Source organism: Aspergillus viridinutans (genome assembly GCF_018404265.1).
Source record: "Aspergillus viridinutans IFM 47045 DNA, scaffold_14, whole genome shotgun sequence".
NCBI lineage: Eukaryota > Fungi > Ascomycota > Eurotiomycetes > Eurotiales > Aspergillaceae > Aspergillus > Aspergillus viridinutans.
The window spans coordinates 786,267-811,035 of record NW_025091230.1 but is presented as its reverse complement, the minus strand read 5'-3'; the positions used below and the strand labels follow the sequence as shown (position 1 = coordinate 811,035).

Below are 24,769 nucleotides of genomic sequence, written 5' to 3'. Positions count from 1 at the left end.
TTATAATATCTCAGCGATCATTTAAAGCCGTTCCAAAATGAAGAAATCAATAGGGCCACGCATATATGTGTCGTAGTTACCATCCGCAGTTGAGCACCACGCAGGGTATAGGTTCAACCCCCTGGGGAACCTGCGGGAAACTCCCCGTATGACATCCATACAGCTGTAGAGGAGCTGTCCTCGAAAATTTCGACTCCCTTCATCTTCGCCGCCTCATCTCCCGACAGAAGACGGAGCTCCAGAAGGGCATAGCAGAGGAGAACTCCGCCGGTGGAGTGTAAGTAAACCCCCAGTTTATTACTTTAACAATCTGCAGACAGGCTTGGTGAGGGCCGCATTCAGGGGATACTTGTGCCGAAGGTCATCACACCAGCTTTTGAACGGTCCAGGATCATCATGCGTGCGGTTAACGAGTGATCTCGGGCGAGTCTGCGAAACAGCTGCCAGGCACCTCGTGGTATGCGACTTCTAAATCGCGGAGACGCCTCGGCGAAGTCCATGAGGGTATTAACCGTCCCAACCCGCGAGATGGTGTCTAGATTACCTTCTTACCTTTAGCTAAGCCTCCTAGCGGGCTCGACATACAATCAAACGCGTCCCTAACTCCTCTCATCAACTCCCTCACAATTCTGTCAGTCTTGGATGGTCCACCAGCACATAGGTAACGGTTTCTTGCGTGCCACACCCGCAGTGATCGTTGTTACGAAACCGGTGCGCCTTGACGTAGGTAGATAACATTTCATTCATGTTTCACCCTTTCCTAGTTAAATATGCATTTTACTATTCGATCATAGGCTGAAGGGAAATAAACTAGTTATAGGTGAATCAAATTATGTTTTATTCATAACAGGTGGGATCTTCCGCTGTGCGACATGCTACCTGTTAGGCCGAACCCATCAAAGTATGTATCTGCGTAATGTACGTCGGAGGCGGATCTGGAGTTATTCGACGTCATTTGTGAGCATGTCGGATTAGATGCCGCAAGTCTTTGGCTGTTTTGGAGATCACACCAGCCACCGTGATCAGTCTGGGTAAGCTCGAGATGACCGGCCTCCACGATCCTAGTTAACTTCCCAAGTACAGCAAATTCAAGCTTGAGCTTGATGCTGTAAATAGCATCCTTTAACAAGACTTGCATGTAATAGAAGCCGATGAATTCGATCGCGACAACGACAGTGTCCATCATGATGATAAGGATATTAATGGCCAACAGCTGGTACATGATGTTCTTTCGACGACTGTTATTCGCAGGTCGAAGCTGGAGTAGCTTGACAGTCTCATGGATGTAGAGCACGGAGATAGCGAATTCTTGCACACAGAACCAGGTCACTTGCAGCCGCTCCACGACCGTATAACCCGCATTCCAAGGGCCGGTCTGCAGGAAGGCTGAGCCGAAACACATAACCGTCACTAGAACGGCGAAGACGATACCATTGAAGACCACTGCACGGAGTATAAAACGGAGGAGACGCTCGTTGAAAAGAACCAAGTGTAGTCTCGAGTATAGAACCACGGATTGAGCCGGAACCAGGAAGTAGAATCCAAGGTTAGATAGTGCCAGAGCCAAACTCAACGGCCCAATGTCGAAGAAGTGTAGCAGATTGCCGACGCCACTGGCTATAAGCCCAACAGTCGCGGAAAGCATCAAAGACCAAAAGTAGAGACTCTGGTAGCGACGAAAGGTCATAGGGATGAGAACTGTGAGTTCGACTGCATTATAAAACACGATGGCGACCAGGACACCCATGATGACCTTGACCGCGGTGCTGTTCCCCTGATAGCCCCCGACAAGACCGGCTGGTTCCTGAGTCAAAGAGGAAGGTTGTGGGGCCATTGCAGGCCTTTTCAAGACTCGTGGCCGTGACGAATACTACCAACAGAGGACTATGGCCTGAGTCATCTGGCGCTGTTGACCAGGGCACCTTTAGAAACTCCTACATGGTGGAGTGACCATCATCGGTGTCTTGAGACCAAATTGGAGATAGTGACTTTCGTGGGGGGGCGGGGTTGAGTTTCGTAAGACAAGGAATCCCGATTGCTTTTGGAAGTAGGAGTTTGATGGATGCAAGTTCAAAGAGCAGACTTCAAAAGAGCAGAGAAATATCATTCATGGGGAGCCAAATCTGGGACGGGCTTCAGAGAGTCAAGCAAGTAGTATGACCAAAATAATAGGGGAAAGCCAGAGTCTTATGTAGATGCCAAGCTCCAGTCGCCCTTTTCATTAAACTTTGTCTTTACGCTGCCTGGGAATTCTGAATCCTGCGAGGTCTGAATCCTGCGATGATTATCCATTGGGAGACCAGGCTTCGAACGACCCAGCTAGCCACAGCCATATGTGCAACATCGAGCTCCTCTCATTTATGCTCCATTTCTGGGGTAATCAGGGATCCCCCGCAAAGCGTGTTTTAAATTCTAGCCCTTGGTGGGCTTCAGATCTCGTGGAAAGAGAATCGCCACCCCCCAAAACCTTGACTTGGACGGTCCACCAATCAGCGCAGCTCTCAGGACGCCACGTCCACGAACTGGTGTTTGTTTCCGAATCAAATGGCTTTTGTGTGGACGTTCGCTGAGTCTACTCCACGGCCCATTCCTTTCAACATACGGTCTCTCGTTTCTCGGGTTGCCGGCCGATAAATCATGGACTGTGGAGCAACCCCGGATTCTGACCTTTGCCTCTGGGCCAATATACTGATAAGTTGACCGGGGCACCAAAATATATCTTGGCGGTGGCGATCCCATTTTTTCCTGCGTATCGAGGCCCCTTTTACACTACGCACCGCCTTTTAGATAAGCCAGCCACCTAATTTACTATTGTTTAAGCTCGAGCTGACCTTGCAATTGCAATATCCACGAATAACACCCACTGACCATCTTTATGGTTCATCACCCGCTCCTGCCTGTATATTTGTTATTCATGCCGACTCTTTAGCTGGGGGCGTGCACACGAATCTACAATAGTGCCTAGTTAACCTAAAAGGCGATAAGTCACTTAGGTCAGGTCAGTTACATAGACTTCTGGAGGCGCATCACGTTGTATCGGAATTACATCCCCGAAAATGTCTCAGCAAACCCGGTGTTAGACTTTCCGAGCTGGAATTATGCCCGATTGGCGCTTCCAGTAAACATTAATTCTTTGCCAAGCTCCACATTCGCGGGGTAGCGGGTTTAGCGTCAAACCCCAGATTTGCGATCTCCGTCTCGCCTCCTTTTCGCACTCTGCTGGGACTGCACATTTTTAAGGAGGTATATTTGTTCCTAAAGACCGTTGCACAGAACTTACTAAGGACCACTTCGCGCTCTATGGTATCCAGGCCTGACCTAAAGCTTTACGGTCTCTCCCTCCCTAAAACGGCCTATTTTTAAGGGGTTATCGAAGAGAGCAAGGTCACCAATTAAGGTTGTAAGACCATACCTTGCCAACCAATCAAACCGGTAAAGTTTATCTGGGTGACTGGTAGGGTCAAAGTTGCAACTACAGGCCTAGACAACGCAATCGGCAGTTATTTTCCGCGACAGGGCAACGGGGTCACAGAATCTCAAGTATATAAATCGACGACGTCCCCGTCCTCGTCCCGGTTACCTTAGCATCCATCTTTAACCATTTGGACTTCGACAATATGATATCTCACGACGTCAAGACCGCCGCGGCGGATCAGGCACCAAAGGCAGACTCTATTGCCCCAGCCGAACAACGTCACCTCGTCGTAAGTCTTCGACCCTAGCTCGGCGCGGGATGGTACTGATGAGGATTCCAGGACGAGCACGTTATTCAAGCTGAAAATGAAGACAAGATGACGCCTTATCTGGTCTTCCTGATCGCTTCGGTCAGATATTACGCGTACAAGCCCTTGAGAAGCGACTGACAAATCCTAGGCGGCCCTTGGTGGATTCCTATACGGCTATGACACTGGCATTGTTGGTGTTGCACTTCCTTATGTCGGGACCGAGTTTGGTTATGCACTCTCCTACCTTCAACAGGAGATTGCCACAGCGGCCACCACCGTCGGCTCCATCTTCGGGGCTGCCATCTTGGGCATGTTCGCCGACAGATGGGGCCGAAAGCTCTGCCTACTGATTTCTGACCTATTCTTTACAGCCGGTGCTATCGTCATCGCGTCGAGCTTTTCTCTCGGCCAGCTTATCGCTGGTCGTCTTATCCTCGGCGTCGGAGTGGGCGGCGCGGCTGTAATCTGTCCACTTTACATCACTGAACTGGCTCCCACTGCCGTTCGTGGACGGTGTGTCGGGACAAATGGCTTCTGCATTCCGTTTGGCCAGACAGTCGCTGTGGCCATTGGTGCCGGCATGCAGCACGTCAAGGGCAACTGGCGGATCCTGTTTGGTCTTGGTGTTGTGCCCTCGCTTCTGCAGCTCGCCCTCATGCATAAGTTACCGGAGTCGCCTCGTGTTCTTATCCTTCGTGGCCAGGACGACAGGGCTCGAGAAGTACTCAAGACGATCTACAAGTACGCCTCACCTGAGATCATTGAGCTAAAATTGCAGATCGTCAAGGATCACATTGCTGCCACCACGGCTCTGCAACGCTCGACCACCTTTTGGCAACGCTCCAAAAAGCTATGGACTCACAAGCCGTACCGCCGTTCAATTTTTACCGTCAGCTTGATCCAGGTTTTCGGTCAATTCACCGGATACAACACCCTTCTCTACTACGCCGGAACTCTATTCGGACTCTTGGGCCTTTCCAATCCGTCTGTTGGAGGTTTAATCCCCTCAATCACCAACACTTTCTTCCTTCTTTGCGGCATGGTGATGGTGGACCGCATCGGTCGCCGTGGGCTGCTGATGAAATTCGGTCCCATTATGGTCATTGGTCTTACCTGGTGTCTCATCGCTTTCTACTACATGTGTAAGCCCACAGGGCACGTCCTGGTTGATGGCTACCCTTATCCCCAGAGGGACGTTGGCCTGGTTATAGCCGGAATCGTCATCTTCGTCACCGGCTTTGGCTCCACCTATGCACACCTTTGTTGGTACCAGTCCGAGTACCTTGCTCTCGAGATTCGTGCAGCAGGTAGTGCTATCAGCACGGTCGCAAGTTTTTCAGCAAATTTGGTGGTCGCCGTGTCCTTCCTCACCGAGTTCGTCTCTCCCGTTGCGGCATTGGGAGAATTTGGCTGACCCGATTACAGACTCGAAAACCTGACTCCCAGCGGGACATACGGTCTATACCTTGGCTTCATCATCATCGGCCTTGTGCTTGCCTATTTCTGCTATCCAGAAACTAGTAAGCAATGACCCCTGGTCGAGACATGGTGTATTGCTAATATGTTTTTTTTTTAGAGGGCCTATCGGTCGACGAAGCATTCACCCTCTTTGACGAGGGCTTCGGTGTCAAGAAATCGAAGGAGATGCGACGAGAGAAGATCAAAATGCAACATACCTACAACTCCGAGGGTCTTCATGTGGCTATAGCCGATGGAGTTGACAAAAGCGAAGCGTCTCACAAGGAGAATGTTGACCCCATAAAATCGATTGGAAACGATGGCAGTGAATAAGGGGGTAAATTGCATTTGGTGTGGTACTACTGAATGAAGGATGAATTGTAAACTAGGTACACTTATCACCCTTTATGGAGGCGCTTAGCTTAGAACATCGCCAGACTAAGTGAATTGATTGGTTCGAATTGGCGAAACCCCCTTACCCTTTCCTCTATAGCTTTGTGTTTTCTTTCTTTACCCCTTATCCATTCCTTTGCACCATCTCTTTTTGCACAATCAAGATGTCCAGCCAGAGGCCGCATAGGTGGTCGGGTTGATGTCAGGGCTCATATCCATGACTGAGGGAACTAAAACAGTCTATGACGCCGTGAAAGACAAAGGCGGTCTACCTGGGGCGTTTCGCGAACGCGGCTGCCCGTCTCCCTATGGCGAGCGACACGCTCGAGGCGACTAAGATATTCGCCGAGAACAATCTCGCCAGTGGAAGCTCCGCTGGCCTCAAAACTACCATTAAAGCCTGCGAGGTCAGAGCAAATCAAGCAAAGCAGATCCTCCATAAATTAGCCTCGCCGAAGTCGACACGAGTGCGAAGCGGTACCTCAAGACCTTCCGAGAGATTCGTAAGGGAGCGCGTGTCGAGTCGCTGGTTGCGGGTCACCATTTGGTCCATGACTCCATTTTATCTCCGCGGAGCAGCATATGGCTATTGCCACGGCTGTCGAGGAAGTATCCATATCATCACGTTTGCGGATATTAGCAGTGCTAGCTGGTATTTATTGGTGGCATCACGCAGTCAAGGAGGAGGAGAGTATGGTTTTGCCGTAACGGGTCACCTGTCGCTGCGGTCTAGGGCCCGTCTGCGCTCCCTTGAAGGATGCCTGGCAATGTGTTTTCACTTAATGAGAATATACAAACTACAACTAACTAGTGTCATCTTGTATCGCTCATACCAGTGGCATAAGAGAGTTGTGAACAGAGTGAAAGAGGAGTGAATTACAAGTTTTGAATCAATGAGCTATGGCGAACGCAACAAACTATTTGAAGGAAAGACATCATTGACCAACTTATGTAACAGATAGTTTGCAGAGTATTCTGGAGCCAGCTGGTGGCTACGGGGTTAGCATACCCCGGATCTGCTTTCGAACAAATTTCCTGCTATCCCTCGAGTTCATATGTGGGGCAGCTATACCTAAGAATGAATCTATGAAGACATCGGATCTCAAAGCTCTTTCCTATGACGAAAAGAGGGCCCTGTGCCTTGAAATTGCATCCTGGTTTATTTGACGCTGGTCTCCCGGTGACACTTCAGACGTATGTTCGGATATCCCGCCAGTTGAAGGACTTCCGGGATTCGATCTCCGCAAATTATGAACCGACGATATGTGACTGAATCTAATGACGTTTCATCTCGAGAGAAAACTAGGCTGCGAGACCGAGGGAGGTATTCCGTGTCTGTGATGCTGCTCGGCCAATCTTTAATGCACCTTTGATAATCCGTCTCCAAAGCGCATCAGGCAAGTATCGCAGGCCAATTCCCAAAGCGACCGCACATCAAATATTACAGTGCCTGCAGGTGCGGATGCCTCGCTGTTCTCTTCCCGGGATGAACCCTTACCGGCTGCTTCCTCGCGTGCCGCCTCTGTGAGCAATGTCGTAGTCCAGCCGCAACAGTCGTTCGACGTACAGACTCCTTCATATTGACTGTCACCGGTAGTCTCCGGCCGTCCGGTCACTTTAGGTCAGTCGGCTACCCAATTCATGCAGAGCCTCGATCAGCTCGAGGGACTTTCCGCGCCTCTGCAGAGTCCGATCCTGGCTGCTCCGGCACTGTTCTTTTGATGATTCGGGCGTCAATTGCTTCTACAAGGTCCATTTTCGCAATGCAGGTGGAGCTCCTACGGCCGAAAAAATTCCTGTGCATTTTATAATTTCTGCGGATGATCTGGCGACGTCGGCCAAGCAGGAGACCAAAATGAATGGCAGTGATGCGGTCGAAAATTAGTCTCGCTGTATGTTGTTCTGTATTTTGCGTTCTGGAGTGGAAGCATGCTGACCTCCTAGGTTTGTCACAAGTATGTCTTTCCTGCGTAGCCCGTCATCTCACGCTCGCAGCTGGGACTGACCCCCTCGTGCCAGATCCCCGAGCCATGGACCCTAGATCGCACGCCCGTGCATCTGCTGGCAGCGATCTACACCTCGGCCCTCCCCTTCGCCGCTCACGATAACTACGTCTGCGTGCTCAACACCTACAATGCCCCGCCTGTCGACCGCCTTTGGCGCATGGTCTACGAGCTCCTCACCGAAGAGATCCACACCCCGCACCTAGCCGTCCTGCAGGCCGCCATACTGTACGCGCACAAGCCCGTTGACGAGAGACGCAGCAGCGTGGCCGATTCGCCATTCGTCTGGTGCTTCGTCGGCACCATCGTGGGCCTGACTTCTTCGCTGGGTCTACACATCGAATGTCGGATGTGGGGGATTCCCGCGTGGGAAAAGCGTCTGCGCCGGCGGCTCTGGTGGGCCGTTTATGCCAAAGATAAGGGAGGTCTTTGCTGTCGGGTCGACCGGCGTACATCCACCGTGAAGAGTGGAATGTGAGCGAGCTCGATTCGGCGGATTTCACATACCAATCACGCGGGGCCTCCTCGTCCTCGTCGACTATCCACCAGTCGAATTCGCCCGAGATGGAAGTGCTGTTCCGGTATTTGGTAGATTTGTCCAGGATCGCCGAGGACATCTACGTATCGTTCTAGTAAGTCCTTCCTGCAGATCTGCATCCCTGTAGCCCTGGCATCGTGGGCTTGTGGTCCTGTGTGCCTCTGGCCCTCCTGCTTTGTCGCATGACTGACATGGGATCATGTAGCACACTGCGCGCCTCGCAGTTCCTATCCGAGAAATTCAACGCATTGCACGACACCGGCCGCCCACTGCTCGAGAAGCTCAGCGGCTGGTACTTGTCCCTGCCGGAGAGCTTCCGACTTCCCAACTGGAGCAAGTCCGTGAGCGGACTAGTTCCGTACCCGACCTCCATCCACCTCGCCTACCTCATCCTCGTCATCTTCATCTACCGCGCCATGCTCCGGCCATGAGTTGCCGACAATCTCTGCCGACTCTGCCCTAGTAGCAGAAGACTACTCAATTCTCGACTTTGACGACCTCCCAGAAATCGAATCCTTCCCCGCCGTGGAGTTGTCAGACGACCACGGCACAGGAGAAGCAACACTCAACGTGGCGGAACGATGCGCCTCGATCGTAATTAGCTTCACGGGACAACTGACAGCGAGCGACTTTACGGGCTTCTGGTACTCGTGTAGGTCTCCTTCCCCCACCTTTACCCACGTTCACGTCTACTAATCAACATGTTAGGGTCCCGCATCGGCTTCGCGACAGTTTCCAACTTCACCATGCTGCTGCTGGTACAAGCGCCCAACGCCGACCGCGCAGTCAAGGGCAAACACCTAGTTGAATCGTGGCTGCGCGGGCTGAGGTGCCAGAGCCAGAGCTTCCCGATGATGAAGCTGGGGTTAACGAGGTTTGACGCGATGCATTGGGCGGGTCTGGCACAGACGTTTTTGCTCCCGCAGCATGTGGTTACTGGAGATGATAGTAAATGATATCCTTTTTTTACGTCTTAAATTGGAGATCGCGTTTCCAGTGGAGCCATGTAATTCGCTTATTCTTTGGTTCACTGACTTGACTGGAATTGTCTCGGCCAATTCCTGCCCTAATCGGGATATGCATCGGCCGTCGGCCGTCGGCATGCCAATGTAAGTTTGCCGAAGGCCTCGAACACAGCACATGGACATTAGTCCATGTGTAATATAACCTATCAGTAGGAAGAGGTTGTAACAGATGCCGATGGAATTATTTATACCTAGTTATAGTTATGACGTCGTTCCTGGACTACAGCAGCCTAGTTATCGAGAACGATCTATATAAATATGTCAAACCCATCACCGTCTCGAGCTAACATTTACCATATATCCAAAGTAAATTATTCAAGGTACCTATGGAAGCATGTTTCAGGTCTCCAAAGCTCACTCGATTCTGCTCTTCCTAAGACGCAAAAAGGAAGATATACACGAAACACCAACGTTGCTTTGTGCGGATGATTCCAGCTCCAAGATTACGCTGGTAGCACAGTCAGTTTATCACTAATTAGTACCATGGAAGGGAAGCTGATTCGTGTAGGAGATCGTATAGAGAACTTCCTCTGAGGACGAAAGCGCAGAGTTTCAATGGTATGTTTTCCGTCCGAGGAACAAGACGAGTTTTGTTAATGCAGATGCAGCGGCTGATATGTGCTTCGGTTCCTGCTGCCGAAAATGATCGAAGATATGTTTGCTTGGGCCAAGCCTTCTGCAGCGCGTATGTTTCTAATTTTCCGATCTAATGGAATTGTCTGTGTACCACTTCGCCTTTATGGTTCAACCTAACTTTCCAATGTTGTGACTGGAAAAGACACAAGAATGGCACTGTGGTCTAGAGGGCGCGCGCGCTTCATGCAATGCGTGCAGCTTGCACTCCACCAAAATTGGTGCGCAAGATAGATGCTAGCAAGGCACGAGGCCTGCACTCGAATTTGAGGACAACCGCTGCTCTAACTCCATAGACTCAGAGTCACTCAATAGTTGGCCAATGAGCGGTTGCTCCGGGTCTTGTATCCATCTATTCTGGGTTAAGTTAGTTTACTGAGGAAGGGAGCGCCAGGCATGCTTCGCATCCCTAATTACTTGGGACGCGGAAGATATGTAGGGCAAAAGCGCCGAAGCTGTCTAGTTTTGGGATCATGATGAGTTTGAGAAGCTGAATTATAAAGGGTCCTTAGCTTTGGGTTGCTGGATTGACATGGACCTAGTCAAAAGCTGGAATGATGAGATCTTTGTTGAGGAGCCACCCAGCTGACTGGAAGTCTTTCTGAAATGGTTCATCCTCGGCAGGGGCTGGTCTGCAGCAACTTAACGCGCGGAGAGGTCTACTGAAGTCAAGGTGTAAGTTGTATCATATCGCCATAGAGCTACTGCCTGATTTTAGCTCATCCAGCAACATCTCCCTGTTCCTTAACCACTAACTATCAGCTCCTGTTAAATGTTTGATATTCATTAACCTCAGGCTGGGACTATCTTGTAAGACTATTGGCACTATTAACAATATTACCACATCATGAAAATAAATACAGTACTGCCATTTGCGGCTATGGAATTTTATTAATGAGAATCACATGCAGTTCAATCCTGCAGATGGGTGGTCCGACTTTTGTTCAAGGGTGTGTGAAGTCAGCATGTGCTAGCGTCTTATTCGGATGAACTCCATGCTCTTTGACCTCCTGGCAGATCCTCTACCTTACGTATCAACACCAGGGAAGCATTCATGCCATATTGTTCGTTTCTCAGGGGCTCCGAAGGAGACCGGCTGCGCAGGCACAAACCGATGTTGCAGTGCATACCATGTTCCATCATCCCCTAGAGGTAATAGAGAAAAGTCCTTTGCAGAAACCAGAAAGACAGGGTACTCTGCTAGCGTATATACACTCATTATTAATGTTTCCTATCAGCTCATTCTTAAGAACAATTAATATACTGCGCTTCAAGTCAGAGATCTCGCAGGAGAGGGCAAGGTTCAAGGGCCGAGTAATAACTGCCGTCATCTGTTAGAGTTACTTGCAGGAACATGTCGGATCCAAGGTGTCATAATGTTGCGTGTGAGACTCCGTCACGCTTACATGATACTTAGAGTGCTGGAACAGGACACAATATGTCAGCAGGACAGGGTTGAGCAGGGTCACTGGGTGTGCAGTACTGAGGTTCAGGTGGTTCAGGTGAACAGGGTGAAGAGGGTGAAGACAAAGGCAGCAAGGGCGCTACACCCAATGGATCAAAAATAAGTTAGCAAACAAAAAGTCAAAAACATACAATAGCTGGGATTTGCTAGTGGTCACCCACCTAACTACTAACTAGCCAGCGTGTGGCTTGAACGCGGTCAGGTGGGTGCCCTCTTGGGTGATGGGGGGTGATGCCGCCTGAATGAGGTGGTGATTACCGTGGGTGCAGTTTAGTGAGGTGGTGATGCCTGGAGAATACATCACCCGCTTGGAGCATACATCACCTGCAGTGGGCAAATTCACCTAAGGAGGGGTGTTGATCCAACAGGCGCTAAGCCAGGCATCTTAATTAGAGGAAAGAGTAGATTATAAGACTCTTAAGTGTTTCACTATGGGTGCATAGCCACAGTCTTTCTTTCTTTTGGAAAATAGGCTAAGAAGTCCCTATCAAGGGAGCCTGCTTACTTTCGTGCTTGTAAGTGTAAGATGTTTGATGTACTAAGGTCTTAAAGACTGTCATCTGCTACTTCTATAGTAGAATTACATCACATGGCTCAGACGAATTCTCTTGAAGTCTCATAAAGTCCCATGGATTCTCATTAATTCTCCTATTCTATGTACTTCCTCAGATGCTCTACGCTGCCTACTTCCCATTGAGCAAAAAGTTACGGCCACCAAGGTTACAACCAGCTTAGTATTGTCTCACCCATTTTAACATCACGTGACTGGTAAGCCAAGAATACCCTTTGATGAAGGCACATGCAAACTACACAATGTATTACATCTTTGAAAATGAATGCTATGAAGGTGAAGAGTTTTAACAGATGATATTCCTCCAGTAGGACGATTTCCATTGCGGGATCAGCCTGCTTGCGGCGTTGGTGTGGCTGGAAGGCATAGCTGGAAGCTTAGGAATAAATCATGTGCATTTAGAGATGTTCTCAAAATGACTAATCAGTACAATAACCTGCTAGTAACCAACTAGTTACTCCGTAGTTAGTTTAACTACTAAAGTTATATGTGGATGCTGTGAAGGGCGCCCAGGCCCAAGAGCGTGTACCCCGCCTGTCCATAATGCTGTCAAGCTTTGGTATGCGCATTATTTGCAACTGACGCCCCATACTTGCGGCCAACCTTTATCTGAATGCTATTGATGATGGAAGCGCTCCAACTCCATCTGACTAGAGCTGTTGATATGCAGAACGGCGAATCATGCTTGTCTAATTTCTTTCGACAGGTGAGATTTGAGCGTCTCTTCATCGCTAAGTAATGACTGACGAAGAAGATTGCCCATTTACTCATCCAGAATAAGGAGCGTCTCCCCGACGACGCCCGTCTTTCCTTAATCAATGCATTTGGGAAAAGGAGTGAGCCTTCCGAGCCCGGGCCTAATCCACCAGGAACAAGAGCGGGTGAAGCACGATGTCATATACAGCGAACAGAAGCAACTGACGCCGAGCCCGGGCCGAATCCACCACGAACGAGAGCGAGTGAAGCACGATGTCGTATACAGCGAACAAAAGCAACTGACGTTCGACCATCTCCTGAGATGCTCTCTTATATCACAAAGATTGACGAGTGCCCATCCGATTTTTGGACGGCTGGTTTATCAGTGAACCTAGACTGGGCGGGTCCAAATATATTGCGTCACATTTATCAGAGAAATAGACAGAACGATAATGTGGCCGTGATATCTAGGGCGTTTTACACAACCGCTACATACTTGTTTGCTCAACGTATATGTCATGCTTTCGACGTGAAAATACTTACTACCCGAGTCCTACAATATTGCACCGGGCTGATCATGGGCCAGCACGATGATGAGGAGCTGGTGAGACAAAACCTTAAGGATGACTATAAAGCTGGTCTCAAATGGAACACTTACGCTAAGCACTTGGGCGGATACGGTGCTTTTTTCCTGATCGGAGTAGTTCCTCCATGGATGTAAGTGTGCGTACCTTATATGTAGGCTTCTGACTGAGCACAGAAGGTACGAGATCTCTTTGAACAAAAGTGACGACTTAAATTTTGTTATTTCCTATTTCAAGTCCATCAAGGTCCCAGAAATTGCGGTGGAGTATGACTTGCATGGAGTCGGCCGCAAAATTATATCGGAGATCACAAGCCGCGTCGAGACATGTCTACCCTCAAATCAGCCGAGAAAGCGACATAGACGCCCCAAAAATAAACCGCCCAGTACCAGCAACTCAAGAATTACCAGGACTGGTGGCGGCGCCCTGCTGCAACCGAATGACGCTCTAACATCGCGACGCGGTCACGCTGAGGATTTGCAGACGGAGAGCCAGCATGGCCATACCAGAGCCTCGGGGACAGAACAGAGCTCACAAGACCACGGACGATTCCATCCTATCCCTGGCATAATTTCCGATAAGCCACACATCCACCACTCTGTAGAAACGGGATTTTCTCAGCAGCACCCACGAACCACTGAGGTAGAGCGAGAAGGCTTAATTCGTGAGCCTACAACTATTGAACGACCTTTTCTGTCTGAAGCAGTTCCTACTCGGATCACGGCTATACTAAATAACGATCCAAACCCAGGAATTAGAGCACCGCCAGCGTTTTTTGGACCCGCAGAAATTTGGGATTCACCTGGTACGAGTGAAAGGCCTACAAAGCGTCGACGGACAATGCCAAATTATTCGACACATCATGGAACATCTGGCAGTGCGCACATTCGCGGTCAGTTAAATGGTAAGAAGATAAACGAAATTTTCTACCTCGGCTGGCTCTAATCTCTGTATTTCCAGATATACAAGTTAACGATTCGATCCAAGCACCCAATTCTGGCTTCATTGGCAGAGAGTGTATACTTTTACAAGATCGTCCAACTCATAATGAGATAACTTCTCAATCTGGGATTTTAACACCCAGCGTCCCAGACACCAATAGGAGTTTCCAGACGAGCTACTCTTCATGTCAGCCATATCTTCAACACTCTACCGCAAGCTATGATCCGCAAACAACCTGTCCCCAATCGCTAGTGACAGCGACGGATTTCTTTGATGAGACATTCTCGCAGACGGACCCAGGCGCGCTCAATGCCGCTGCTTTGGCAACCGAATCATTGGTTCTGGCAACTGACTTCTTCGACAATTCATTTGGTCTCCAAGACCATAGCAATCTCGGCAGAGGCAGCAATGCACAGCCATTAATGGAAACGGCTGTCCCCGGAATTCCCTTTGCACAACCAGCCCGCTCAGGTGCAGATCCTCTATCATTAGTAGCTGCAACCGACTTCTTTGACAACTCATTTGGCTTGCAGCACCTGCCAGACCTCAACGGAGACCGCAGACCATATCCGTCGGCGGAAAATTTCCCCGGGAATTCCCCTGGGCGAACTGGTCAGTTTGTAGGAGATTCGGACACTCTTTTCTGCCATTAGTGGCAGTGACGAGCCTTGTCAAGGGAATCAACTCCGGCTTAATGAAGGCCCGTCCAGTAACACTGATATCGGAGGTTATAATCATCTCTTTGATTAGCGTACATGTTTCTAACGGGAATAACGGCCAGTCCAGTTGAATTTAGCCTGTACTGGAAACAATACAAACCGGCTAACTAATGCGCATTGACCTCATCTCTGACGTAGGCTAGGAAAAGGAAGGTACATCTATGTTTTCGTTCTCCCCCAGAATAAACAAGATGATGTCTTCCAGGAACAACAATTATGTTTCCCATTTCCCACGTGCTGACAAGGACAGACCGCCCTTCTGTTGCTTCTCTCACTGCTACAGTAGTGTTTTTCTCCAGGCCGAATATTGGTATGCAAACGGCGAATAATAGCCCTTCCAGTGTGAAATCGCCGTCTTCCAATAACAAAACACGAGGTTTGTTCCGCAGTTTGACTTTGAGTGGGTGTGAATCGTCGCGGAGAAGGGAGCGATACTCGGAGTTTGGGTCCAGGATCTTCCAATCTTAGCATTATTCTGAATGCATTTGGCTGTCTTAGCTCACCTTCGGGAGGTAACACTTAGTAAATTCCGCCGTTATTGCTGTGTCACTAGTCGAGGTTGGCAATGCCAAAATATTCGAGGTCCCCATCCGTAAAGCATGCTCCGGATGTACTTGTTCTGAGGCATTCCTGGTAATGTTTTGGAACGAGAGGCCCGGTATAATGTAGCTGAAAAGCTGATCTGGGCTTGGTACGGACATTCTTAGCTTCGACATCATTCGAATAGTATGATGCTGTCTGGAAGTCGCTGTTTAGCAGGCGGTGAGTAAACCGGCAGAAAAAGCGACCCCACCATTGTGAGAGAGATGACGAAGTTGCGCGAGTTAAGTAATATTCTGAGAGTACATACCTGTTTAAGCCCAAAATGTACTTAAAATAAGGGGCAGCAGCAGTTTGCTGCCCAACCACCCATGAACGGCGCGCGCAAGCTACCTACCTTCGGTCGATGTCTGCGAGAGAAGCTATCTCTTGGATGGTTGAGGCGGCGAAAGGAAAAACGAACAACTGTAGCAACAAGGAGTGCGTCAGAAATGGTCACGTGGCACCTTCACTTTTGATCTTCCAATTATCCAGATTGCTCACCATTTCGAGTCAGGAGTATCACGGTTATAAAAGGCATCCTAGACTAAGCTCCTGGGCAGGGTGCTCCCTGAGCTTTTCCAATATGTTGAAGCGCAGGTTGTGGCGGCAACAGCCTCATGAACCTTGAACGATCCAATTGGTTTGCTCGACAAGTTCTGATGCCGGCTGATCTGGTGGCAGATTTATAGGCCCTTGCATCCTACTCCGACGCCCTCGTGCAAGGATAGCCTGTGGTATTATGCCCAGCTTTAATGGGCGGAGCGGAACTGTCCCAAGGCTTCTCGAGAAAACTTTCGCTATGAGCACAGCTTGTCAAGATCCCAGGAATGATAGCACGTTGTTACTTTTTCCCCAGGTCATCACCAGGCGTGCTACGCAGACAACCATGGGTGTTATTCACTAGAAAGTCAAATACAACATCGACGAGATGTTCCAGTTATTGGTATGTGTTCTGGCCGTGTCAAGTGCTGCCCGACGGGAATAGAGTACCCAGAAGGTCAGGGTTGGGCGGAAGTGTATCTCGCATGCGAAGGCCGTGAACTCCATATACAATTATAAGCATGGTGCCAACATTAAACTTCTTGAAAGTGAATCCCATTAGTGAAGTGCGGACCCAAATTTGCAAGACTGTCCGTCTGTTTCCTTGACAAGTCACTGGTTAAGACATTCAAAGCTTTCTGTTCACTGAGCGAAGGATGGACGGGAGTTTCGGAGGTTCAGGAAGGTTGATTACATCATGGTTCCTGGATCTACTCCTTCGCTAAGTACCTCTCTAGTGGAAAGCAAATTATCCTAAAATTGTCCATCAATCGCCAAGGTGTGCTCTCACGTGATTGACGCGCTGACAAACAGTGCAAACAGCGCTGGAACCGCAACTTCCCTACTTCATGACTTATGACTATTTCCTTCTGCCTTGTTATTATCTTCAACCTGTATCTAACAACTAACCATCCATAATTGAATCATCAAGATACGAATCAATTTCATCGTTCTCAGAGTAACTGTTGCAGCGCGTAGGAAGCCTACTGAGGCTCTGGACCCTCCAAAGAGCGGTGAGAGCAGCGTCAGCTGACTTTCGCCTCACAGGATAGTATATATGTATGCCTTTCGCCAAGTTTGGACGCTCACTAACTGTACTTTCTCAATTTAAAATAGATTGAAGTTGCTCTAAAACTCGTCGTCACGTTGGTGATTCGCTAATATGAGCCTGAGCGATCTATCGCCTGGGCGACCAACCCCAGGTTTCGCCACCAGCGAGGCTATTAGTGAAGGATGTGTTCAGGAGTGCAGCAGCAGCTTGGTCCCCCCAAATTTACACTTAGTATGTGAATAGTTCTTATTCGCATTCCTGTTCTTTATCTATTCTACGATTAATTGGCTTATGCATTGTAGATAGTGGCCGACAATCATATGCTTCAGCCGGGCGAAAGGCAACTGGAGGAGGCTTTGAGACAGAGTAGGGCGTACTGGTACAGTGTTGCAGCAGTGGCTAAACTCTACCATGAGAACGGCGTCAAGAAAGACGTTATGGAGCCTCACCACATGCTGTGGAAAGTTCCAAGACTGCGTGGAAGACCACGGCACACTTACGCAGTTCAACTTGGTGCGTCCGCTGGCAAAACATTTTGTTTTTTGGCATCCACCAATTGGCAACTTGAGAATTGTGTGGACTGTGAGCATGTGGATGGAGAGAGAACAATGTCCCTCCTCATGCAAATGGGGACCACAGCTGCGGTCCCATATACCTTCAACGGCACTGGGTTTCGTCACTGGATTGGCACCCAGGACGAATCAGCAGTTGGGCCTAATTATCTGGCAATTCTTACCCTAGCGTGGTCTTACATACTGTCAGCCCGGCTTGTGGAGATTCAAGGGGAAGATGCTACAATGCAATATATGGAGTCAAAGGCGCCCGTGAATTTGGAGGCAGACCAACAGACCAGATCAGATATTGTTGATATCGGCGAAGTCGATTGGCACGTATCGGTTTGGTGGGCTTCGATTCTGGCTCCCGGTGAGGGTTGGAGGGCTGTCGTCAAACAGTTCGACTGTGAAGAGTTCATTTCTCCATGGTCTGTGGCACATTCTTGCAATGAATCATACGCCATCAAAGCTCATAGGGAGACCTCCGATAGGATTCCCTCCTCGCCCTTATCCTCGAATGAAGCATTCGATGCTCTTTGCCAATTCGCTATCTTACATAATCTTGGAAGCCAAGTGATCGTTGCTTTAACTACAGCCATTACGATTCCAACCCACAACTACTATGGTACGACTCTTCAGTTACCACGACCAACTCTCACCGGGGCGCGATGTCCAGTCATACCACCAGAAATTGTTCCTGAAGAGTGGACCATGTTATATGAGAATCTTCTCTACTATATGACTTTAAGTTGTAGCCCAGATGCTGTCATCTCTTCCCTTTGTGGTATGTTTTGGGAACTTGATGTCCCTTGCAACCTAGTCAGTCCCTGGCTGCATCCTATATTGAACGAAGTGCCAAGCGACCAGAATATAGCAGACACCCCAGCTTACGGAGAACTACTCGGTATTATCTGCGGCATCCGTCGGCCTACAATATCTACTCTTTGGTTGGGAGCTGTGGCTGGTGCGTTGACTCCGGTTATTCTTCGAATGGCTGGGCGAGGAAGACCTCCTTTGGAGCCCGTCGCTTTCCCATGGACAGGCTGCCCACAAAGCTTCATGGATATTACTGGCTCGGGCCCTTATCTTACCGACAAAGGGCAGATCTGGAGAGCCGATGTCTGGCGACTCCTCCATCTTCCTACTGCTGAGGAAGATGAGATGTCGTACAACTACCGACCGCACACGCCCTGGATGCCCTGTGGCAAAATGAAGGAGGAGAATTGTGCTCTCAGAGTTGTGGCACACATGACTTGTCCCCGGCATCATATCAATTATCATCATCTCACCTGGGAGCTTGAGGATGGCCGGGTTGTCCAGGACCAGGGTTTCTCAACTGCACTGGTTTCAGCGCCGAGTGAGGTGGGATGGGATCTCCCTGGAGTACAAGAGCTGCCGCACCCCCCGCATAAGCCACTCGATCAGAAAGCGTCGCGAGAAGCGTCCTTAGATATTTTCCGCTGGTTTGCCATTAATGGCGAAGGTTTACCTCCAGAAAATATCTACGAAGATGAATGGTTGGATCCTCTTAACGATACCGAGGAGAGTAGTTGGGAGTATCGGGACGATGATGATGTGACTCCTCCTACCGAGCGCAGTGACGAGTATCAGGACGATGATGACCGGATACCACAAAGGCCACAAACAGAGCAACAGGACAGAGTAGGGAATTGGCTTCATACAATTTCTTGAGCTCTAAATACAATTTTTCTTCTCACCAGCACGTACAACCTATCCCCTACAATGACTGACGCAGGCAATTATGCCTTAGGACTTTGAACATAGGCGCCTGTATTACTTGGAGCACGAGGTTTGAGGGACCTCCGACGAAGTCCAGAAGTCGGGTCTTCCTCCGGGATGATCGGGGCAAGTCTTGCAGATTCTGTAGAAAAGTCCGTTGCAGTTTGGAAGAGCTTGGCATCGTTTCCATTGTCTCCTGCAATTGGGTTCCTTGCAGGTTTCATAAGAGTGTGCGTCGTTAAAGTGTCCACATTCGCTGCAGGCGCCCTTTCTTCCCGAGCTGGTTGTCATTATACCTACTTGACGTGAGAACTACCCCAATTCTGAAACGGGAGGCTTGGGATCATGGAGGGTCAAGCCCTCTCCATAAAATGACTTACCGACAAGGTCAAGGCACAGTCTGTCCCTTTGAGTTTCTTATCAGTGGCTAGTTGAACAGGTAGAAAATGGGAGGAAGTTGTGATGGCATTTTGTCTAGGTCCAGGCTGGAATTCAATGAGCCTTTATAGAGTAGCTCAAGTGGACGAGACCCAAAGGTCACACCTGAGTTGTTGAGTTATCAGTGCGAAGGACATAGCGTTGCAGTTTCGATTGATTTGCTTATATGATGATAAATTAGGCACGCTTGGATACAGTATAGGGTTGATGGTGTCTGCAGCCAGTGGCGTCCTCTTTTGTCCAAAGACATGCGTCCTCTTGCGGTAGAGCTCATCATCTTGATTGAACAGACAAGTGATAATCGTTCACTTGCGCCTGGTCTGTCTCGTCCAATGATGATCTTGTTTACGTAAGCCGCGTCTAACTAGTTAAATAAATACTAGCAGCTTAGTTCTATTATTGACACGCTAATGCAAAAGGTGTGAACAGTGTTGACACCTTTGGCATTGCATTAGTCTGGGATCCAATAACATATCGAAACCCACACCCTCTTGAAAGGAGACCTGGGTCTTAAAGTTTAATTAAGATCAAGTGCCTGGCTGCATGGTTTGTGTTAGAATAATACCTCCAGTGGCGAGCCTACTGCTCCTCTGTGGAACTCTTTTATAACGTGAGAGGTCCTTTGCGCAGACTGGAGTGAGGACGGCCTTTACCAGGTTGGTTGCATGGGACCTTGGATTTGTGTAAGTGGAGGGAAGAATGAAATACTAACACGTCTTACTTGAAATGTTATTCCTTGAGTATGGACTGTACTTCTGTACAGGTCCTTGAGACTTTATTTCTTAGTTGTCAGGACCGACGCTGTATAAAGATATCCAGCATCATCGTAAGCACTGCATAGTTCTAATTACTTCAATCACAGCCATGTCTCTTCAATGGTGGCAGCGCCAGTTTCGTCGGTTTAGCACAAACCTGTGTGGCCACGACCTTGATTTCGAGTGTCAAGGTGGGACGCACCTTCAAAACGTGCCAACAAAAAAGCCTATATCTGAATGTCCAAACTACATTGACGAAAACAAGTCAACAGTTCAGCAGTTATTTCAGAAGTTGTTAGCAAGAGATTAAGAGGAACAGGTTCAACGTACCTTAGTGTAGATCACCATCCTCACCTCTCCGAACCCATTTTGCCTTGATCATGTCAGCAGCGTATTCCGCAATTGCATACACGGTCGACTGGATGTTGCCCCGTAGTTGCATGGGGAACACGCTAGCGTCGACAACTCGGAGGTTCACAGTGCCGTAGACCGTTAATTTTGCATCGACAACTCCACCCTTCTCTAGTGGCATCATCGCACAGGTTCCGACGGGATGGTATTGCGTCGTCACAGCTTTCTTTATCGCCTCTTTTGCTGAAGCCAAATCGAGGTCAACTGGTATACAATCAGGAATTGTCCGGCCGTTCTTTGCTAGTTTCGAAGCCAACGGCTCAGTCCTAGCTATGGTTTGGAGATATCTGACGTGTCGAGCCAGAATCTCACGATCGAGTGGATGCGAGAGGTAACAAGGATCGATACAAGGCTGATCCAAAGGATCTGGAGACCGAATATGCACATGACCGCGTGAATATGGGCGAGCAATATGAGCAGTCAATGTAATATACGCGCCAGCTGCGGACGGAGTGAATAGTGCCTGCTGGTCGTGCGCTGACTCGCTATGTACTTGAAAAGGCAACAACATCAGTTGAGACGTAGATTCCCCCGGATCTAATGGAGCCTGATTCAACAACGAATGTTGGCTTTTGATGCTATCAGACTCCTGTCTTTTCAGTAAATCTTCTAAGAGAGTTTGTAATTCTGTCTTTCCTCGCTCCGAGACAAAGTCGATGATCGGAAGAAATGCACTGGCCTGGACTCCTGAAGCAAAAGGACCAGACTTTTCAGTCTGGAAAGATTCCAGGGCTGCTTTAAGAAGTGCTGGGTCGCGAAGACTGTCCAAGGATAAACTCGGATCTGCGACTTCATAGGACAGGGTTGCAATAGGGTGATCTTGGAGATTCTCGCCAACACCGGGGTTGTTGGTCAGTACATCAATACCATGCTTAGAAAGCACATCCTCAGAGCCTATTCCAGACAATTCTAGAATCTGAGGCGATTGGATAGTTCCAGCAGATAAAATGACTTCGCGGCGTGCCTTCACAACATATTTTGTGCCCTGGGCAAAGAACGAGATTCCACTGGCCATAAACTGCCCATCTTTCGTTGCGTCGAAATTTATCTTGAGGACTTGGGCTCCTGTGAGGAGAAATATGTTCGATCTCGTTGCATTTGGGAGGTAGTAGGCATTCGTGGAGTTGCTTCGTGTCCGACACTCAGGATCCACACTTGCAGGGTTTGTAAACCCTCCAATCGCTGCGCCAGAGAGGGGACTCTGGGACATTTTGTGGCCAAGGGTTTCAAATGTTTTCAACCAGGCATCTTGCAGATCATGCGGGGAATAGAAGCTAACTTGGATGGGACCCGTGCCACCATAGTCTGTAAGTTGATAATGCGACGTTCCCAGCGACTTCGCTACTTCGGCCGAAGGCCGTGCAAAGGTTTGGAACTTTCTGTAATAGGGTAGCAAATCATCCCAGGACCAATGTTTGTTTCCCAGAGCCCCCCAGTCATTGATCTCCTTCGCAGTCGGATAAGTCACTTGCATAAAATTTATTGCACTTGAGCCGCCAAGTACTCGACCACGCGGCCACCCAATCTGACGTCCGTTCAGGTGCTCCTGTGAGAGTAATTAGCATTTGGCCTATTGAAGAATCACTCAGAACCGAGTTGGAAGATTTACTTGAGGTACGGTTATGAATTTCCAGTCGTACTCAGGGTCACCAGAAAGGGTGCCACACAGACCTGGCGTCAATATTCTCGGATCGTCCAAATGGGGCTGCCCAGCTTCCAAGATGCCTATAGTAAAAGAGGTTTCTTCGGAGAGTCGGGCAGCCAGCGCCAGGCCGGCGGTTCCGCCTCCAACGACCAGGAAATCATAATGTCGCGACGCAAACGATTCTGCGGTCTCCAGAACATTGGACTTTGGGGAGTTTGACATATTGATAATACTCTAGTCAATCAAGCAAGTAGCTTCCGTGGGGCTTTCTCATTTCTTCAGACGAGAGGGGTCTCAATTATTCAGTGGGGTCTCAGATTGTGCAACAAAATCCTCTGCCTCAATTTCAGCAGAGGGCTTGCGCTTTATGTCTTGTTGAGGTACACGTAATCCGAACTATCGGACGGAGCTAATTATAAAAGACGATCAGCAGGCGCGCAATAGTATTATTATATGTAACTTGATGGGCGGCTCAAGCACGGGTTGGTTTCTCTCACCCTGTTATGTACTGTGACAAGATCCGAGGTAAGCTTTACATAATGTTCTTCTTCCATTGTATTAGTAGTGTAGTGAGCTTAAAGGACCCCTCAGTAATTTCACTGAAAAAGATCTCAACGACAGGGTAACGCAGATACAAACGGATTAGGGAAATGGTCTGTAGGCCCTGTGGCGGTGAGGCTAACTCTTGCCACGAAACCCTAGTCCGAAAGATATTCCGAAATATTACTCCTGAAGCTCGGCCGAAACTCCGAACATTTGGGTGTCTTTAACGTTGCAACAGGGTTTTAGTGCCGCAGGGGATAAAGCTTGCAAGTCTTATTCCAACTGGCACTGTCATTGATGTTGGCGGTAAGACAGAGACATCCACGCTGCACGCATCTTCAAATGCTCTAATAGGAACCTACCCGACTATAAGAAACCCCAGAAAATCAAGAAGTACTCAATGCTAGTTATGACTCATGATCTCATTATGCAATTAATATAGCACCCATCCTGCGAATCTACAACACCGGAGCCTCCCAGTACTCCCGCCGAATCTTCATGACAGCAGACTGTTTATGGGGAAACTGACTTCTCCTTCTTTGTAGAAGCCTGCTTCCTGCAGATAGCCGATCATTCTACGAGGTGGTTAGTCACATATTAACCGAAACTGGTTGGAGTAGAACGCTCTTTTGTATTATCGCCCCTCAGTTCCAGAATCACTGTCTCAGTCCTCATATCCGTCAAAAAGCAATGGTGCATGAGTGCACTCAACCATACCGCAAGCCGGTGCGGACCTCCTGCTCACCAATAAGGAGATGGATCATACTTACCCACACAAGCCAACAATCGGCCCAGAGGATCTTCTTTTACTTAGTAACTCTCAAAATATCCAAAGGGTTTCCCATTGGAATCCAATGACGGGAAAACTGTGCTTGCTAGACAAGTTGGCAAGCAAGAACTTTTCCTGCTCAGTTTTCGGGCCACTGACTCTCCACATCACCTCGACGTGGGGATCGTTCATCCATTTGTGTCGGGTATCAAGGTCTGGTAAGACGTTTTGGCTGAGGTGTTGCTCTACGCTTGTCACCGATGAGCTGGTGGGCGTGGATGGGCGGCTGCCACCGCTACCGCCCCTCTGATGACGCAGTGACCAATACAAGAACAACAACATAATATTGGATTACATATACGGAGTCCTGCTCGAAGTAATCCCTCTTTACAAGAAACAATGGGCGAATTATCTGTCTGAGCTTGCACATGCACAGATGGCCCTTGATATAGACGCCTCTTGTTCATGGAGACAAGCTTGGATCTACTGGAAAGGCTACGCCAATTCCTTGAATCAGCGGAAGTGAAATTTAGCGAAGTTTTCATTTCTTAAATAATTTGGCGTATATTTCTTAACTAAGACTGCTTCGAATATACCCTACATACATCGTTATATGAGCATCAAATGCTCATGGCGAGTGGCACAGGCTGTATCTATCGAAGCAAAGCCCCATATGAGACCAAGAAACGTTCAGGCGCCAGATCGGACATCAAAATAGTAGTAACAAAAGATGGCCCAGGGTCACCATACCCAGCCTGCGCATAATTCCAGAATGAATGTTATTCGAAGATGAAGCCCATGAAGTATTCCTCTTCGAGGTGGGGGCAGTGGTCGGGTGCACAGCCAACGTATTAGAGCAATAACAGTCCTTGGTGACGGTTTTGGCGAGAACCACTATTGTTTTGCCATCTCTAATTGGAGTTGTGGTCGACGGAACAGGCGATGGTGACGGGATAGAACCAGTAGGGGTAAACGAATGCGTAGAGGTC

General features: G+C 48.9%; 6 protein-coding genes across 6 annotated transcripts; 4 read left to right on the top strand and 2 right to left on the bottom strand.

Moving 5' to 3' along the window:
- Window positions 1–841: 841 nt before the first annotated feature.
- Window positions 842–1,834, bottom strand: Aspvir_003348 (uncharacterized protein; the record flags this gene model as incomplete). Its single annotated transcript, XM_043274933.1, has 1 exon — window positions 842–1,834. One exon carries the CDS (start codon window positions 1,832–1,834, stop codon window positions 842–844), a length of 993 nt encoding a protein of 330 aa, XP_043130868.1.
- Window positions 1,835–3,617: 1,783 nt separating this feature from the next.
- Window positions 3,618–5,516, top strand: Aspvir_003347 (sugar porter family MFS transporter; the record flags this gene model as incomplete). Its single annotated transcript, XM_043274932.1, has 5 exons — window positions 3,618–3,704; window positions 3,756–3,824; window positions 3,874–5,099; window positions 5,151–5,245; window positions 5,302–5,516. 5 exons carry the CDS (start codon window positions 3,618–3,620, stop codon window positions 5,514–5,516), a joined length of 1,692 nt encoding a protein of 563 aa, XP_043130867.1.
- A 1,919-nt stretch (window positions 5,517–7,435) lies between these two features.
- Aspvir_003346 (fungal specific transcription factor domain-containing protein) lies at window positions 7,436–9,073 on the top strand (the record flags this gene model as incomplete). Its single annotated transcript, XM_043274931.1, has 6 exons — window positions 7,436–7,468; window positions 7,551–8,004; window positions 8,046–8,211; window positions 8,323–8,458; window positions 8,550–8,769; window positions 8,826–9,073. The coding sequence occupies 6 exons, from the start codon at window positions 7,436–7,438 to the stop codon at window positions 9,071–9,073; spliced, it is 1,257 nt and encodes a 418-aa protein (XP_043130866.1).
- A 4,145-nt stretch (window positions 9,074–13,218) lies between these two features.
- Window positions 13,219–14,036, top strand: Aspvir_003345 (uncharacterized protein; the record flags this gene model as incomplete). The annotated part of the gene is made up of 2 exons (XM_043274930.1): window positions 13,219–13,224; window positions 13,329–14,036. 2 exons carry the CDS (start codon window positions 13,219–13,221, stop codon window positions 14,034–14,036), a joined length of 714 nt encoding a protein of 237 aa, XP_043130865.1.
- Window positions 14,037–17,036: 3,000 nt separating this feature from the next.
- Aspvir_003344 (uncharacterized protein) lies at window positions 17,037–19,171 on the top strand (the record flags this gene model as incomplete). Its single annotated transcript, XM_043274929.1, has 2 exons — window positions 17,037–17,156; window positions 17,228–19,171. The coding sequence occupies 2 exons, from the start codon at window positions 17,037–17,039 to the stop codon at window positions 19,169–19,171; spliced, it is 2,064 nt and encodes a 687-aa protein (XP_043130864.1).
- Window positions 19,172–20,743: 1,572 nt separating this feature from the next.
- On the bottom strand, window positions 20,744–22,690 carry Aspvir_003343 (GMC family oxidoreductase; the record flags this gene model as incomplete). Its single annotated transcript, XM_043274928.1, has 2 exons — window positions 20,744–22,369; window positions 22,433–22,690. 2 exons carry the CDS (start codon window positions 22,688–22,690, stop codon window positions 20,744–20,746), a joined length of 1,884 nt encoding a protein of 627 aa, XP_043130863.1.
- Window positions 22,691–24,769: the final 2,079 nt, after the last annotated feature.